Source organism: Mustela nivalis, assembly GCF_964662115.1.
Source record: "Mustela nivalis genome assembly, chromosome: 1".
Lineage (NCBI taxonomy): Eukaryota > Metazoa > Chordata > Mammalia > Carnivora > Mustelidae > Mustela > Mustela nivalis.
Window position 1 is genome coordinate 75,137,587 of NC_139020.1, and position 19,284 is coordinate 75,156,870.

The 19,284-nt window shown below is 39.8% G+C and overlaps 2 protein-coding genes across 5 annotated transcripts in view; one reads left to right on the forward strand and one right to left on the reverse strand.

Annotated features, from left to right (window-relative positions):
- Positions 1-7,465: 7,465 nt before the first annotated feature.
- SERP1 (stress associated endoplasmic reticulum protein 1) lies at positions 7,466-11,709 on the reverse strand. Its single transcript, XM_082682432.1, has 3 exons — positions 11,063-11,709; positions 10,689-10,764; positions 7,466-9,453 (listed from the first exon to the last, which is right to left on the reverse strand). Exons 1-3 carry the CDS (start codon positions 11,144-11,146, stop codon positions 9,413-9,415), a joined length of 201 nt encoding a protein of 66 aa, XP_082538558.1. The 5' UTR covers positions 11,147-11,709; the 3' UTR covers positions 7,466-9,412.
- Positions 11,710-11,711: 2 nt separating this feature from the next.
- Positions 11,712-19,284, forward strand: part of EIF2A (eukaryotic translation initiation factor 2A) — a 35,636-nt gene continuing 28,063 nt past the window's right edge. For all 4 annotated transcript variants that reach the window (XM_082682398.1, XM_082682400.1, XM_082682399.1 and 1 more), the window contains exon 1: positions 11,712-11,846. In XM_082682398.1, coding sequence (XP_082538524.1) covers positions 11,819-11,846 — 28 coding nt within the window. In that variant the 5' untranslated portion in view covers positions 11,712-11,818. The remainder of the gene's footprint in view (positions 11,847-19,284) is intronic.

A 19,284-nucleotide genomic window follows, 5' to 3' on the forward strand; every position in this document is an offset into this window, starting at 1 on the left:
CTGACTCTTGATTTTGGCTCAGATCATGATCTCAGGGTCATGGGATCAAGTTCTGCATTTGGCTCCCCCCTACACTGAGTGGGGAGTCTGCTTGGGATTCTTTTCTCCTTCTGCCGCTACCCCTTCTCTCTCTCTCTAAAATAAACAAATAAAATCTTTTTTTTTTTTTTTTTAAGTTCCACTTTTAGACTAGGAAAATTCTCTATATATTTATACAAGGAGCCAATGTTTAGGGGCTCCTGGGTGGCTCAGTTGTTAAGCGTCTGCCTTCTGCTCAGGTCATGATCCCAGGGTCCTGGGATAGAGCACTCGTATCAGGCTCCCTGCTCAGAAGGAAGCCTGCTTCTCCTTCTCCCTCTGCTGCTCCCCCTGCTTGTGCGCTTTCTCTCTCAAATAAATAAATAAAATCTTTAAAAAAATTTAAAAAGAGGAAATAAAGTATAATTATCCACATTCATTGCAGCCCAGAGTGTAACAGTGAACACATAAAAACATCTCTCAGGAGTCTGGACACGTAAGTGTGGCTTATTCATAATAGGTAAACTCTATGTGGCAATTAAAATAAATGAATCAGATCCACTGGAGAAACCTCAAAATTATGCTGAGTAAAAAGTAAAATTGCATATAAAATGTACAGTTTGACACTACCTATGTAAATCTTAAAAGTTCACAAGAATATGTATTGTTTATGAATTTATATATGTGTAGTAAGGGTACAAAAATGCATAAGCATGGCCTACAGTGACTTCATAAGGCAAAGGGTGTATTTGTTGTATCTTTAACATTTTATTTATACTTAAAAAAGAGATTTAAAGCAAATATGGCAAAATTTTAACAACTGTGGCATATTGATGATGACATGTAGACATCTCATGTTATTTTGTGTATATTGGAAATGTTTTACAATTATAATATTTAAAACTCCAAAGCATAACATTCTATATTAGGTGCAGTTTACTCATTAAAAAAAAAGAAATGAGGGCTAAATTGCAGTGTGGTAGCTTGGACTGGATTCTAAAATAGAGAAAGGACATTAGTAGAAAAACTGGTAAAATCCAAACAGAGTCCTAATCTAGTTAATAGTATCGCTCCAGTGTTGATGTCTTAATTTCGACAAGTGTACCATGGTTACATAAGATATTTACATTAGGGGAAGCTGAGTGAAGTGTACAAAGGAACTTTCTGTACTATCTTTGCAACTTCTCTGTAAATCTAAGTTTTTGTTGTTTAAATTCAATTAGCCAACATATAATACATCATTAGTAGTGATCCAAGGGGGCACGTGCACCCAAATGTTTATAGCAGTAATGTCTACAATAGTCAAACTATGGAAAGAACCTAGATGTCCACCAACAGATGAATGGATAAAGAAGATATGGTATATATTATATATATACAATGGAATGCTACGCAGCCATCAAAAAACCCGAAATCTTGCTATTTGCAGCTATGTGGTTGGAACTAGAGGGTATTATGCTGAGCAAAATAAGTCAATCAGAGAAAGACAATTATCATATGATCTCTTGGATATGAAGAATTTTAGAGGCAGGGCAGGGGGTCATGGAGGGTAGGGAGGGAAAAATGAAACAAGATGGGACCGGGGAAGGAGACAAACCATAAGAGCCTCTTTTTTTTTTAATTAAGATTTTTATTTATTCACTTGACAGAGAAAAAGAAATCACAAGTAGGCAGAGAGGCAGGCAGAGGGAGAGGGGGATATAGGCTCCCTGCTGAGCAGAGAGCCCCATGCGGGACTCCATCTCAGGACCCCGAGATCATGACCTGAGCCAAAGGCAGAGGCTTAACCCACTGAGCCACCCAGGTGTCCCACCATAAGATACTCTTAATCTCAGGAAACAAACTGAGGATTGCGGTGGTGGTGGAGGTGGGGAGGAGGGGCGGAGGGGAGAGGATGGTTGGATTATGGACACTGGGGAGAGTATGTGCTATGGTGAGTGCTGTGAGATGTGTCAGACTGATGATTCACAGACCTGTACCCCTCAGGCAAATAATACATTATATGTTAATAAAAAAATACATCATTGGTTTCAGACATAGTGTTCAATAATTCATCAGTTGTGTATAACACCCAGTGTTCGTCACATTATGTGTCCTCCTTAATGCCCATCACCAATGTTTATTTTTAAAATGAGCGAAGGTGGGATGCCTGGTGGCTCAGTCTCATTTGAGACCCATGCATCCCCCGGTTTCTCTTCAGCTTTCCAAATGTAATATGTCTTCTTATTCCAATCCTGATTAGCTGGATAGGATTCACAGTCCTGTAAGTTTTGAAAAGCCATTCAGAAGGCAGAAGATTGGGAAAGGGAGATTTAGTTCAAGATATATGAATAGCAAGTGACCGTAAGAAGTAGGTGACTTCTACCAAGTCCAATACAGAGGCTAATGATACTTTCTGTTTTCAACAAAGAAGGCCCCTCAGCCTATGGGAGATATCTTGTTTTTGCAGTTTGTAAAATTAGTGGATCTTATTATGTAGATCATTTTAGCTTTTCAAAGTGCTTTTACCATCAAGTTTTCACAACAGTTGTATCAAATAGGAGGGTAAGTGCTTTCTTTTCTGTAGCCAAAGAGAACAAGACCCAAGGAAGTTAGGTATCCATTTCAGAACCAGAACTCTGAGACCTCTTCAGCACTTCTCAAAGTTTAATTTGTATATGAGTTACCTAAGGGTCCTGTGAAAATGAAAATTCTGATACAGTGGGCTTTGGGTGAGGCCCAAGATTCTATATTCCTAACAGACTTCCAGGTTACCGTGGGTCTGTTGGCCCCACTCTGAATAATAGATAAGACCATTGACATAGGCTGGTTATTAAACTCCATTGGTCCACTTTCCCTGCGGGTACTTGTCAGTACAGATGGGCTTTAACATAATGTTTAGAAAAGAAAGGGATCTTGGGGCGCCTGGGTGGCTCAGTGGGTTAACACCTCTGCCTTCAGCTCGGGTCATGATCGCAGGGTTCTGGGATCGAGTCCCGCATGGGGCTCTCTGCTCAGCAGGGAGCCTGCTTCCTCCTCTCTCTCTCTCTCTGCCTGCTTCTCTGCCTACTTGTGATCTCTCTCTGTCAAATAAATAAAATCTAAAAAAAAAAGAAAGAAAAGAAAGGGATCGGCCTTGGAAAGCATTCTTTTTTTTTAAAGATTTTATTTTGTTTGTTTGACAGAGAGAAAGTGCACAAGCAGGGCAAGTGGCAGGCAGAGAGAGAGGGAGAAGCAGTCTCCCCACTTTGCAAGGAGCCCCATGCAGGACTCGATCCCGAGACACTGGGATCATGACCTGACCAAAGGCAGACACTTAACCGACTGAGCCACCCAAGCGTCTCTAAAGGTTTTATTTTTAAATAATCTCTACACCCAAGCTCGAACCCACAACTCTGTGAATAAGTGGCATGCTCTACTGACTGAGCCAGCCAGGTGGCCCTTGAAAAGCATTCTGCAATCAAGCAGAAATGAATGTTAGACCTTCCTTCTTCATGTAATCCATCTGTGGTTAACAGGAAGTTGTGCACCTGTAACCAAGGGTGGAACTAGGTGGAAATATGCTTGGATATTGCCAGTGTTTATCTTTATGATTTGGGCTTTGTTAGCTCTATCTCAATCCCAGACGCATTTGAACCTTGGCATCTACAGTTGTTCATTAATTGGTGGCTCAAGTGTCAGAACACAAACTCATGAATCTTGGTGGTTCATCCTAGTCCCACGGTGCTCCCCGGTGTAGGAATTAAGTGATTTTCCACATGGCTGCATGGATGACGTTTTCCCAGGTGGGCCCTGAGAGTTTCCTTTGTCCAATGTCGGAGATCTAGTTTGGTAACCACATGACATGATAAAAGCTCACCAGTGTGGTGTGGTGTGGCCTTGCTGTAGGGAATTTCTTTGTGAAGAGAATAAGCTGTCCCTTTCAGGGACTGGATCTGGTTTGGGAAGAACAGAGCCATCTGGGTTTGTGGGCTGGTTTGGAGAAAGGTGCCCACTGTGACATCCTTGTCCCTTTCTGTGCTATAGGATGGGGCCTGGGACAGAGGGCGGCTAACAGCCCACGGGCACCTGCTCTGAACAGTGTTGTCAGACTCTTTCCTTATAACTGGGCAGACTGGTGTGGTGAGGTGTCAGCTTTCTTTATAAAGCACATTTTATAGTTTTCTCAATGACACTTATAATGAACGGTTCTCAAATATGCCTGAAGGACAAATACAACTGTTGATATATTTCCAAACATCAAGCCTATCCTAAGAGAGTTCATTTGAAGGGTAAACTTGGATTATGGTGCTGAGCCCAGCCATCAAGCAGAGGATGCCAAGATTGGAAGTAGTTTGGATGGCTTTTGTATCGGGGTGGATTATTTTACATGTTCTTAAAGATTATTCTAATATGATAGGGCATTTGGTGCTCTCTTTATCACTCATCTAAAATGTTGAGCTCCCCTCATGTGTGTAAAGTTCCATGCTAGCCTAAGGGCCCCTGGGTGGCTCAGTTGGTTACGCGCTGCCTTCAGCTCAGGTCATGATCTCAACGTCCTGGGATTGAGCCCCCTTATTAGGCTCCCTGCTCAGTGGGGAGACTGCTTCTCCCTCTCCTGCTCCTCCTTGCTTGTGCTAATACATAAATAAAATCTTAAAAAAAAAAAAAGTTTCATACTAGCCTCAAGGGTGGTGGAAGTAGATGAAAAAATTACGAAAAATGTGGCATTCGTTCTTAAGGATTTCATGTTCTAGCTGGGAAACTGAGAACGCTAATAAACATGGCAACATAATAAATGCTAACTAGTCCAGAGTCATCAATCCCAAAGAGAGCGTTTCTAATTCCCATGACATAGGAAAACTTCACAGAGGTGATACTTAAGCTAGATATTGAAGGGAAAGTAGTATTGTAATGTAGGGAAAATAAGCAACAACACTTAGAGCACAGGTATTTGAAAAGTGAACTTTTGGGGCTAACTTGACTAAGGAGAGAAGCAGTGGAGACAAAGCTGAAAAGGTAGGTTGGGCCATGCTGTGAAGTTTCCTGAAAAAATCAGAGCTAAAGAGACATTTCATTCCAATGGCAGCAGGAAGCCACTGAAATTTAGTAGGTATTCAGATTTTACCTTCACAGAACTCTTAAGGGTTTCATGAGATTTTAACATGTTATCTTAAAAAAAAAAAAAAGACATTCTAGAAGAATCAGAATTCTTTAGCACTCAATGGATTAAAAGAGCCAATTAGGTCACCACAAGACTATTTATCTAATCCTTGTTTTGTCAATGGTTCATTGGTAATGGGAAAGATCACTTCTCTAGGCCATAATTTCCCCAAGTATAAAATAAAGGGGCTAATCAAGATAATTTCCAAAGTTCCTTCTTGGTCTAAAATCAGTTATTTTCATTTCCCTGGTTCAGACTTCCTCATAACAATGAAAAAAGAAGAAAAACCTGTTACTAGTGCTTTTAATGACATTGAAATCATAGTTTTATTTAAATTTGCAAATTTGTTCTATCTGCATCCCAAAGTAGAAGTTCACACTGTGAAAAAAAGTCACACATGATTTATTCACTAAAATTTTGTAATAAAAAGAATCTATGTAGGATATATGACTCCATTTTCCTTCTTTTTTGGGGGGGGGGGGGCTACCAGACTGATTTTTCAACATTACAGATGAAAACTTTTAAAACAAAATACAGTAAGGTTATATAACAAAATACCCTTTAAAAATGTACTCTTGGATATGTTACAGTGAATAACATTACTGATTTGACCTATTTTTTGTGCTGTACAGGAAATATCAAATTTGTCACTTAAATTCATTTTCAAAAGACATTGCATCTATAAAAGGACAAGTTTTTTTTTTTTTAAGTTTGCAACATGCAAAAATTTTTTTAAATTACTGGTTTTCCTAAAAGCAGAAGTAAAGAGCTCATGAAAACAGAAGTGTTGTGTGTGGACGTTCTGCAGTCATTCCTATGGTTTCTCTGGGATACAGCTGAGTCCGGAAATCTTGATTCTAGTTTCTGCTCTACCTCAACGAGCTCTGAGAGAGTGGACACCATTTATCTGATTTTACTTTTCTTTTGAAACATTAACCACAAATATAGTCTTCATTTTACGGTCTTTTCCCCCCTACTACAGGACTGAAAGATACTTGTGTGCTGGGACTCTGTATTCACAGCTCTAACTCTGTATCTGGCACATAGCTCAATTATTTACAGAATAAATGAATTTTTTTTTCCCCTGTAAACTGGGGCAGTTGGACTAAACTACCCATGTCTTTTCTATCTTTAGGATTCTGTACTACAGATGATTTTACTTTGAATTAACGGAGTCCAGACGGCTGAACATTCCCCTTCAGCTTGGCTTCGAGCCTTTACTGCTCATTATTGGTCTTTTCAAATTAGGAAATTTCTGTTCTAATCCAACCTGAAGCTAACACAGAACAAGTAGCTAGAGTGGGATGAAGTTTTGACAGGAAATGATTCTCTAAGGAAAGGGACAGAGAATTTGCTGTTGCACCTCAAACAGTATGTTAAAAAACTAAAAAGGTATGTAAAGACAAATCAAACGTCAAAACAATTTCTAAGTGGAAAATCTGAGGCTCTAAAGTTTTAGATACTCTAAGAGCAATAAAATTTTGTTGATGATGAACCTCCCAAGAACACAATCCAGATCTCCATGATATTCCTCTGTGCCAGCAAAACCCCGGTAATCTCAGTGAGAAGAGCAATGGCCCAGCTGTTGAATTCAGATACACACTTTTTTGATGTTAAGTCAAAGCCCATTACAATACATCCTGTTACAATGAAAAGCTTTCCTTATTTTGGAAGCCTACTCAATTATTTTGAGTATCATTATATACAACCCAATGGATACAATGAAATCACTGACAACTCCTAGAAATGTTAAAGGTAAATGACAAAGAGTAATTGGATAATGTAGACAATCCCCCAATATTATCACACTGTGTTCAACACTGCGTGACATAAAATTCAACTGGGAAAGGGAGACCGAAGGAACTATGATTTTTCCTCGAATGAGACTTAGCTAATGAGATGAGGATAAACCCTAGGAAAGGAAGTATTTAATTCACTGTGGTTTTTTTTTTGTTTGTTTGTTTTTTTTATTTGACAGACAGAGATTACAAGTAGGCAGAGAGGCAGGCAGAGAGAGAGAGAGAGAGAGAGAGGAGGAAGCAGGCTCCCTGCTGAGCAGAGAGCCCGATGTGGGACTCGATCCCAGGACCCTGAGATCATGACCTGAGCCAAAGGCAGCGGCTTAACCCACTGAGCCACCCAGGCGCCCTAATTCACTGTGCTTTTAATGTATTTCTTGCTACTTATTCCCAGTTATAAACTTTTAATCTGTGTCTCTGGGTACTTACTTAACTCAAATACAACATAATAGTAGGCATTCTTTAAAATCATTTTCTACTAACCATAAAAAGTACACTCCAATAAGAAATCTGTAAAATCATTTCCTTTTAGAAGGCATCAAATATTCAGGGAACTTTATTTTTAAAGGACAAATCAAATAAGACATAGCTTTCATTGACCCAAACATGCATAATCCATCCTTAATATAAAATGTACTCAATTAGGAAATTACACATGAAATACAAAGGGAATGCAACTTTACATATGTAAAATGATTGCTAGCTATAGCAATTTAACAGTCAAATTAATAAAGACACGTACAATTAAAAAAAAAAAATCACCCTAACATCTTAAAGCCAATTATCTATAGTAAACCAGGGGATATGGAATGGTTTCACTCAAAGCAAAGAATAAGGCACCTGCTATAAATTTAGAACAAAAACTTTAATTTTTAAAGTTATAATAAAATAGAATTAGTCAACCAAGACACTTGCTTCAAAGAGGGAAACAAGTCTAGGGTTGATTTCCTGGGTGAGAAAGGCAGGTTAATAATGCAGAAAAAAACCCTGCTGATCCAAGGTCAGCTGACTCCTTCCCTGTTCTTGAGTAAAGTTCCTAAACATTCTTACCTGCTCCTCTCCCTCATTCTCCCCCTGTATTTAGGGGTATCAGAAGCTCTCTCTGAGGTTCATACTGTGCATGACTAGGTAGATTTCCCTTCTGTTCCTCTTAAGAGTTTATTTTAAAAGAGATATCCTGAGACAATTAACAAAGCAGATGAGCAGCTTTCTTTCCAATTCACTGATACATGCCTTTTTTTTTTTTAAATCAAGTTATGACTACATATTTAAATTAGCCTAAACTTTAAATTTTCTGGTACCAGAAAACCCAAAACCTGCCTTCTCACCCTTACCATTAGTAAAAAGAAACTTTGATCATAACCTATAGAATTACAAAACAAAGGGAAGACTAAACACTGATCCTTATCAGTAAATCCATTTAATTCCAGATGGCACTTTAGTCGGATGTATCTAGTACCCCAACATAATTTTAATCATAGATCTAGAAAATTATTTCCAAACTAAGTTTTTAGTTGATGTGCCTTTTTTGGTATTAAAAGTGCTATTCATGTGCTAAGATGTTTTATGGCACATTGGACTCATCAGTATGTCCCGATGAGACACCCAGTTTTAGTAGTATTTTTCCCTAAAATGTTGTCTAGCATAGTAGACCCCTTTGATATATTAAAATAATTTTGGTGAATTTAATGGTGACATACTTTCCCGACTTTACTCCACCACGGTAGCTTTTGGTGAAAATAAATTGACTAATTAAGTTACAAAATGCTCAATCAAGTTGTTTTCTTATGGCATTTCAGGTTAGTATAATTACTCATGCAAAATCCAAGGTAGTGTAACAGAAATAATATTGTTAAAATAGATGTTGTAGCTATAAGCATCTCCTTTTATATTAAGCATTTAGAAGCTTTTAAAAAATTTAGGTGCTAAAGGTTATGGGAAACTAGGCTAACTGTGTAGTTGTTCCATTATAAGCACTTTATTAGAGAACTGTTACATGACCCTATACGGGAGTGTGCTTTCAATTCAAGATACAGTAATAAAGTGCCTAGCTATATAAAAATTGTAACTCCAAATTTTAAATTAAGCTAATTGCATTTACACATTAGGGTTAACAAAATCTAGACCCTATCTACATAAATTTAATCTAATTATCTATATTGGATACTGTTTTAATAACCACATTAAAAAAATTTACTCTTTACTGACTGAATAAGTAGGGTCCACTACTGTAGCTTAACAATCAAATTTTATTGCTTTATTCATGTGGTGCTTTTGCAAGGCACTGTGGTATGGACTAGAAAACTTGGAATGACCTGTGAAGAAACCTGGGAATGACAAATGAAGGATGATATGAAAAGTCATTCTGAGGCAGGATGCTTTACTGAATTGTTTTTAACCAGGGTATCAAACATCAGGAATGAGTTCAAGTTAAAATTCACAGGAGAATGGAAACATCTTAAGGTCAGTCACTTCACATGCCCATCCTGATACTTTGAATAATCTGGAAAATTGCTGTAAAGAGAAAGAGCAAATGTTTTAGTAAGCATGCTTTGAATAAAATAGGTCTGGCACGATAAATACTTATTAAGGTAGTTCACAAGAACCCAAGAGCACCTTTTCAATTACTTGTAAATGCTATGCAACTTCACTGAAATAAAAACAACTATTCTAAACAACTGAATGTCAAATTATATTTTTAAATTTCAGCCTCTCTGAATTATATGTCTTAATGTCCAAGAGATTTTGCAATACGCAATCATTTCAGAAAGAACTTCAAGCACCAAAGCAAACAGGTTTTCTAGCATAGAATTATTCTGATTTATCCCCAAAATATTAAGTGTCCTTCTAAGGCCTGGCCTGTAATATAATCATGTTTCCTCATTCTCACAAAGCTGAAATTTGATAATCCTTAGGTTATGTAAATTGCTTGGCTCTTAGCCATTTATCAAGAAAGCTTCTAACTAGTAAGTTTAGGAAGGAGGCAAAGCGAAATGTTTAAGAGAAACCTCAGTAACTTTAGAATATCAGAATGTAAAAAACAAAAATGTGTACTTCAATATCAACAACTTAATATGCAACAATTTGCATATTAATAAATGAAGATAAATGAAGAGAGGAAAAGATATTCTGTAATTTGTAGAGACAAGAATCTATTACTTTAACAGCAGGTTAACCTGATAATTTATTTTTCCTACCATATGTCAAACGTTTCTTTAATCTAAAAACATTTATTTCATATATTAAGTTGCCAGTCAGATCCGTTTTCTTTATACAGAATCAATTCTTTTCAAGAGCTTTCTTTACTTTATAAAAGATACCCAATTCTGACATTAAGACATTAGACTCTGGGACACATTAAACTAAGTTCAACGTCCATAACATACATCATGTTCCTAAGCTTTTTTGCAAATGTATCGATAATGAGGCTGCGAACATTCTGAATTCTCATTCCGTGAGGCTTTTTTGTTTTGGTCTAAATTTCTTCCGACTTGATCATTACTAACTAAGGACCTGACCTCTTTTTCTGATCTCCTGTGAGCACAAATCAACCTGTGAGAAGTTTCTGGAGCACCACCCTCTGTGCATATGTGGGGCAAGTAATTCGGTTCAGATGAAGGGAGACTTATGTGGGGCTCCCGGCAGGTAAATTGAGAACTACGCTGGTAGGAGTCACTACTTATGGGTCACCACGTCATCCCAACCCGTACATCCAAAGCCCTACCCAATGGTAGCCCCCAAACACTTACCAGAACCACAAACAACAAAAATGAAGAGAGCCAATAACCAGGGTCCTACAGACGCCTTCTCTTCGGGAGCATTTCTCTGTAAAAATGAAGATTCCCTTTTCAAATGCAAAACCCCGCTCCGACCCCGGGCTCCTGCAGCCTACACCTCGGTCCAGGTGGCCGGGTCCTCTCAATTCACAGGTTTCCCCTGCGTTCCCGAACCACCAAGCTCCGGCACCCACTTTCCCGAACCTCCCCCACCGCGCCCCAGCCTGCCCCCGCCAGCTCGCGGCCCCGGTCCCCTAGCCTCGGGTCTCGGGGAGAACTCGACGCGGCCCTACGACCCGGGCCTGAGCCTGGGCTGGCAGACCGAGGGGCGCCTGCCCGTTCCTTACCGAGGTCTTGGCTACGTTGCCGCGCTGGGTGATGTTCTTGCTGTGCTTCTCGTTGGCCATACGGATTCGCTGCTTGGCGACCATCTTCGCGGCCCCACCACCTGCCCCCGGCACCCCCTGGACGCGCACGCTCGCCTCCCCTTGGGCCGCCGCGACGCTCTGCTCCCGGTGCCTGCGCCGCCGGAGCTAGGAGGCTCTCAGGCGGGGCACTAGCTCCGGCCGCTGGGCCTGGGCTAAGAGAGCACGAGCGCCGAGCGCTAGCGGGGCGCGGGCCGCCGACTGACTGACCACGCCGGACTGGCCGGCCGAAGGCAGGCGCGCGAGACGACAGCGGGCCGCCGGAATATTCTTGCGCCGCCGCTCTGGCCGCCGCCGGGAGCGTGGAGTGAAAGAGGAAGGAAATGCAACGCAACAACCGGGCAGTGCCGTCCGTAACCTCGAACTACTTCGGGTTCGGCTGCCAACGTCAGCACTGAAGGGGCTCCGCCCCGCGGAAGCGCGGGCTCCGCCTGCTGAAACAGAAAAGGGAATACGAAGCCTAGCCTCCCGACGCTCTTAAAAGTGTTGCCCCGGAGCTGCGCGTGCGCTTTCGGGCTCCTTTCCGCTACTCTCTCCAACCGGAAGTGAATTGGCCCCGAGGCTTGTGATACCGGAAACAACTCTGCGCGGTTTCCACGCTTGAAGAGACGTGTTGGGGCCGGGTTTGGCCCTCGTGAACTCTGACCCAAGCGGGTGGATTTCTCTTTCCGGGACAAGATGGCGCCGTCCACGCCGCTTCTGACAGGTAAGTCCTGAACAAGTGAGGGACTGTTTTTCAGAGCACTTTATTTTTGTGTCTTTGCTCTTGGGGATAACCTGAGAAGCATTGGTGTCTGATGCACTTTTCCTTGTGGGTTGTGGAAGATCTCGAAGGCCTTTTGGGTTTCTTGGTGTAGCGTGGCAATCGGAAGTGAGGCCCCCGCCTCTGGGCCCCAGCATTCCCAACCCGTTTGGCCCATCCATCATTCCTCCCTGTCGCTTAAAGTTTCACTGGAATTGGGGAAGGAAGATAAGATCAGAAAGTGCTGGTTGAATTTGTTACCCCGGGTCTGCAGCACTGATTTTATACGAACCCTCATCTGGTGACAGACCTTGTTGACAGTGAGAAATCATTCATCCCTTTAATAAGGAACAAAAACATATGATTAAGTCCCTAGAATGAGCACACATATTAAATACATCTGAACTTAAGTAATACCAAATTCTGTGCTCCTTGCTTTAATTAGATTAGAATAGAGAATAGAATAGAGAGAGTAGAGCTGTATTAGTGTAGATTTAAAGTGATGAAAGTGTGCTCTGGGATTGTAGCAGTGAGTATTATAGAAATGATCTGGTAACGTTTGATGTTGAAATGGTTATGAGCATTTTCGAATTTGAACATGAGAGGATTCCTGAGATTTTGAAGTGGAGTTAGAGTTTATAATTTTGGAAAAGATAATTAACTTAGTCTTGGACTGTGTCCGAGAAGACTGGACTACAGTAACGATTGGGATTCTCATATGACTATCAAATAAAGAGAAGGGTGTTGGGAAAGAAAAGAATAGAGGCTTTCTAAAAGTCGTGGACAGCTTATGTAGAAGGGAGAAAGTCATTTTAACAGAAAGGTTGTCTACTTTTTTTTTTTTTTTTTTAAGATTTTATTTATTTATTTATTTGACAGAGAGAGATCACAAGTAGGCAGAGAGGCGGGCAGAGAGAGAAGGGGAAAGCAGGCTTTCTGCTGAGCAGAGAGCCTGATGCAGGGCTCAATCCCAGGACTCTGAGATCATGACCTGAGCTGAAGGCAGAAGCTTAACCCACTGAGCCACCCAGGCACCCCAAGGTTGTCTACTTTAGAGGAAGGGGATTATGTCCCCTTGTGCCTTGAAAGGAACCTTTAAAAACTTGACCTTTTTCCCATTCTTCATTTTAAGATCTTTATTATTAAGCACCACGTCCACTCATATCAGTCTGGTTACCGCAGTTCCTTCATCAGATATTTATCAAATGCTGACTATAATTTATTAGATGATTATGCCAGGCAGATACTGTTTTAAAAGGCATAATTACATAATTAAATGAATTTTTTCCTCTGGCTTCATAAAGATAACTTGTATGTTCAGATTTTTGGAATACTAAATGCTTATTTGAACTCTAATAGAAAAATAGTACATTAAAATTATCTATAAATTTTTCTCCTTTAAAAATCCTTACAGGGTCTTCTTGATGCTTACAGGGTAAATTCCAGTTTAGCATAGAATGTGGAACCCTTCATAATCCTTGAAAAGCTCTTTACATCTGGCTTGTGCTCCATCAGTATTGAACTGCTTATAAAAAACTGCTTATAAAACCCTTGAGAAATAACTTCTTCAGCTAGGATTATCCTGTTCCTCTTGATTTGACTTACTTTTCATCTTTAAAACACATTTCAAACATCATTGCCTTTTGAAGTTTTTTCCACTCTTCCCAGATGATCAGTCAGTCCTAGGCTATTTTTGTACTTCATATATACTTGAATTTTTTTTTTCCACATAGGTTAATTATCTGGTTGTTTAGATGCTTTTCTGCCCTGCTAGACTGTGAACTCCTTGGTAGTGGGGGCAGAGTTTTACTCCTCCCTGACTTCTCAGTGCCAGGTACAGTGCATGGTAAACAATAGACACTCTAAATGTTTGATGGAGGAATAAGTTAATGAAAGATCATCACTTCATTTACAGTCAAATTAACTAAGAATGACAATTTTCTTATAATGCTTAAAATCAAGGACTTTGTAAGAGCTTAAAGGTCAACTAGTCTTTCTGTTTCTCATATTCTCATATTCATGGAGGCCCAGAGAGATTGTTATTCCAAGTTGGCAGAATCAGGATTATATTTAGTCATTTAATTCCATGGTCCATTTTTCTTCTACTTAAACACACATATTAATTTTGTAAACATTGTTAGCATAGATATTTCAGCCAATAATAGATTCTTTTACTTCTAACATCTTTTTTTAAACTTAGACTCATGGAATTTTAGAGTTTAAAATAATTTGGACATTGTTAAGTAAATTTTGGTAGATATAACTTTTAATTGGAAATGATAAAAAGCCAAAGCACACCTGTGTGGCTCAATCCATTGGGTGTCCGACTGGATTAATCCATGAGATTAAGCCTCTCTTGAGTTGGGCTCTGCGCTCTGTGGGTGATCTGCTTACAATTTTTTCCATTTCTCTCTCCCTCTGCCCCTCCTCCTGCTTGCATGTGTGCACTCTAAATAAATAAATAAATGTTTAAAACAAAATTCATTCTCAGGCTAATGCTCTCCATGTTTACATTCAACCAGCTCAGCAGCCCCAAAGGAAAGCATGTTTTTTGCCAATCTCAATGCTGTCTGTTAGGCTTGACTTGGCCTGGATCTTGCTTATCTTTGAATCATTCAGTTGTTAATCGAATCACCAGGACCAAATTATATTCTCATGCTTGGACAGTTTTCCCTGGAAAATGAGAGTCTTCTAGAAGGTGGATTCTGGATGCCAGGCATGTAAAACAGTGGTCATTATGTGAAACCCATATTTCTAATCAGCTTACCTGGTTGAGGCCACTGAGTTAATTTATTCAAAATGGAGTCATTGGGGCGCCTGCGAGGCTCAGTGGGTTAAAGTCTCTGCCTTCGGCTCGGGCCATGATCCCAGGGTCCTGGGATGGAGCCCCATATCAGGCTCTCTGCTCAGCAGGGAGTCTGCTTCCCTTCCTCTCTCTCTGCCTACCTCTCTGCCTACTTATGATTTCTGTCTGTCAAATAAATAAATAAAATTAAATTTAAAAAACAAAAACAGAAGGGGTGCCTGGGTGGCTCAGTGGATTAAGCCGCTGCCTTCAGCTCAGGTCATGATCTCAGGGTCCTGGGATCGAGTCCCGCATCGGGCTCTCTGCTCAGCAGGGAGTCGGCTTCCTCCTCTCTCTCTCTCTGCCTGCCTCTCTGCCTACTTGTGATCTCTCTCTGTCAAATAAATAAATAAAATCTTAAAAACAAAAACAAAAACAAAAAAAAACCCAGAAAAAAACAAAATGAAGTCATTGTCCTACATTGATAGGTACTGCAGTAGATACAAGGATTGGAAAAAGTATCCCATTATAATGATCACCATATCCCTGGCATAGAACCCTTGTTTGTTGAAACCTAGTAGTTTTCTCATATTAATTGAGGCCTAGAGCAATAAATGGTACATGAGTATCCAGAAAGGCTACTAATTTTTAAAAAGATTATTTAAATACAATATTTAATATTCTTGATTTTAAACAGTTTTTCTGTGTGAAACTCTGGCATTTATTTTTTGCTTTACTGAAAAGAGCTGTTCATGTTCTAGGTTTTTCTTTCTAATAGAGCATGTTTCCAGATCCCCTTTGATTGCAGGGGAAGATCATTAAAAACAGATCATAGCAACTCTCAGTACACTATATTAAGCTATCTCTACAGTCTATTCAATGTTTTGCATTCAGTCATTTCTAATTAAAATGAATTCCTCGGGGTGCCTGGGTGGCTCAGTGGGTTAAGCCTCTTTCTTCCGCTCAGGGCATGATCTCAGGGTCCTGGGATCGAGTCCAGCGTCAGGCTCTCTGCTCGGCGGGGAGCCTACTTCTCCTCGCTTTCTGCCTACTTGTGATCTCTCTCTGTCAAATAAATAAATAAAAATCTTTTAAAAATAAAAAATAAGAATAAGTAAAATGAATTCCTCATTAAAAGTAATGTAGAAAAATTGTTTTCATTACTGAAAAGAACTTTATATTCATATTTATATTTTTGCTTTTGTTAACTTGTAATACAATTTATGTTCTGTTATGAATATGATTTTGTGTCTTCTAATACACTGTGCATATCCTTTTATTCCTGTATAAGTTACTAAAACTGATTAAATCCAGTAAAGTGGTTCTAAAATGTCTTACAGCACTTTATGTTATTTTATTTAAGCATTTTAGTTATGCTTCTGTGTAGGGAGGTGTTAAATAAAATATTTGCTTTAATAGTGATTGTAGGGGCGCCTGGATGGTTCAGTGTGTTAAAGCCTCTGCCTTTGGCTCAGGTCATGATCTCGGGGTCCTGGGATCGAGCCCCGCATCGGGCTCTCTGCTTGGCAGGGAGCCTGCTTCCCTCCTCTCTCTCTGCCTACTTGTGATCTCTGTCTGTCAAATAAATAAAATCTTTAAAGAAAAAAAATAGTGATTGTATGTATGAACAAGAATGTAGTGACCCAATATGATTTTTATGATGAATTCAATTGATAATTAATCCCCCTAAAATAGACATACATGTTATAAGATATAACCACTAGTATCACCAGTTTTTTAAAGTAGCTCTGGTTTGTACTTTTGTCTCATGGACTTTATCTTAGTACAAAAATCTTGATCTATTCAATTTTTAATTTTATTTATTATTTTCTTTTTTTTTTTTTAAGAGTTTATTTATTTATTTGACAGAGATCACAAGTAGGCAGAGAGGCAGGCAGAGAGAGTTGGGGGAAGCAGGCTCCCCACTGAGCAGAGAGCCCGACACTGGACTCCATCCTAGGACCCTGAGATTATGACCTGAGCCAAAGGCAGAGGCTTTAACCCACTGAGCCACCCAGGCGCCCCCAATTTTTTATTTTAATGAAACACTTTTATTTGGTATTCCCAAGCAAATCCATTCTTGAGAAATGTTGAATAACTTTTTTCCAGGGGTATCTGGATGGCTCATTTGGTTAAGCATCTGCCTTCTGCTCAGGTCATGATTTCAAGGTCCTATGATGAAGCCTTACCTTGGGCTCCCTGCTCAGCGGGTGGTCTCCTTTTCCCTTTCACTCTCCCTCTGTGTGTCTCTCGAACAAACAAAATCTTAAAAAAAAATGGGGGGGGGGGGAGAAAACCTTTTTTCCAGACTTTTGATTGGCTTAATTTCTTGCCATATTTTGAAAAAGCATTATAAAAAATGGTGGTCTTTTACAAAGCCTTATATTTTGGTATAATTTAAGACATAAAAAGTCACAAAAACAATAAAGGGAGTTCTTAGTGTACCTTTCACCTAGCTTTCTCCAGTGATAATATATAACCATAGTACATTATTAAAACTAGGAAATTGGTGCTTGTACAGGAGTATTTACTAAACTATAATCCTTATTTGGATTTCACCAGTTTGTGTGTATATATGGTACTAAGAAATTTTATCACATATGTAGATTCATGTAACCACTACTGTCATAATATAGAACTGCTCCATCATTGCAAAGAAGATGCTACCCTGGGGATCCTGGATGTCTCATCCATTTGAGCATCCAACTCTTTTTTTTTTATAACTTTTTTTTTTTTAAGATTTTATTTATTTATTTGACAGAGAGAAATCACAAGTAGTCGGAGAGGCAGGCAGAGAGAGAGAGAGAGAGAGGGAAGCAGGCTCCCTGCTGAGCAGAGAGCCCGATGCGGGACTCGATCCCAGGACCCCAAGATCATGACCTGAGCTGAAGGCAGCGGCTTAACCCACTGAGCCACCCAGGCGCCCTTGAGCATCCAACTCTTGATTTTGGCTTAGATGATGATCTCAGGGTGGTGAGGTCAAGTCCCATGTCAGGCTCTGCTCTGGGTGTGGAGCCTACATAATATTGTCTTTCTGTGCAACCCCTACTCCTTACCCCTCACTGTATGTGCTCTCTCTCTAAAAAAAGAAGAAAAAGATGCTACCCTTTTATAGTCATACTCTTCTTTCCACTCTGACCATGGGCAGCCACTGATCTATCCTCAGTGATTTTGTCATTCCAAGAATGTTATATAAATGGAATCAGAACATACAACTTTTTGGATTTTTGTTTTAAAACTATTTATTTAGAATGTGAACATGTGCATGTTGAAAAGAAGTTGATCAATTTCACTCAAGATTTTGCTTCTCCAGAAGCATACTAAAACCAGGAACTGAAAACCACCTGAGACTGAATGCTTCTTGAGTGACACTCAAGAGTGACACTTTCTTACAGGGACTTTTCTGTCCAGTATTGCCTTTTAAGATTTTGAGTTAACAATCTGTATGAAAGAGGGTGGGTTAAGTAGTTTTTGTTTCTCACTGCTACTCTGTCTCAGTCCATTCAGGCTCCAGTAACAAAAATACCATAGAGTGGGTGGCTTAAACAACATTTATTTCCCATACTTCTATTAGTCTGGAAAAGTCTACTTCAAGGTACTGGAAGATTTGATTGTTTGGTGAGAATCTGTTTACTGATTCAAAGAGAGCCATTGTCTGCTGTGTCCTCATAGGGCTGGGGGGGGGGGGAGCTTCCGGGAATCTCTTTTATATGGGTGCTAATCCTATTCCTGGGGGCTCTGCTGTCGGAATCTAATCACCTCCCAGAGGCCTATCTCCAGATACCACCACCTCGGAGATTAAGTTTCAACATTTGAATGATGTGGGTTGTAAACGGTCTGTAGTAGATCCTTTGGAGTTTTCCACCTGTCTTAGTTTGGTATGAAGATATGAAATATACAAAATATGTGTTAATCATTTATATCAGCAGAAAGGCTTCCGGTCAGCTCTAGGCTATTAGTAGTTAAATATTTTGGGGAGTCAGGTTATTGACGCATTTTGAGTTACACCAGATCCAGCACTCCTAACCCCTCTGTTGTTCAGGGGTCAACTGCATAATGTACAAAAACTTTGAATTTCACCCCAACTATAACATTGTGGTTGCTGATAACAGAAAAATGAACAAATATGGAGGACCAAGTCACTAGTTCCAAGTTCATGAGAACACAAGAGGCTGAGATGAGATCGATAAAGCTTGTTTTTTCTGTTTTACCAGCCGCTTCAGGCATTATGTTCTCAGGGTCAGCAGTTAAAACAGAACATGGTTTGATTGCATCATCTTGTGGCACATTTTCTCATTACACTGCAACTTCATTGGGACTTCACTGACCATATGCTGTTTTATTTTCCTAGGCCTATATGTAAATTCTGTAAGAGAGCCCTTAGTGTGTTAAACCACAATAGCAGCTTGTGGGAGGGACCTCATTAGGCCGACAGTTGTATGTAGCCTAGTATTAAAGTGTAATCTGGAAACTAAACTCTGTAGTTTGGTAAATTCACTTTTTATTAAACCCCGAGATAAGTGTTAAAGCTGTTATTATAGTATTAAGAAAAGAATGGCCTGGGGCGCCTGGGTGGCTCAGTTGGTTGAAGAAAAGAATGGCCTCTTCTAAATGCTA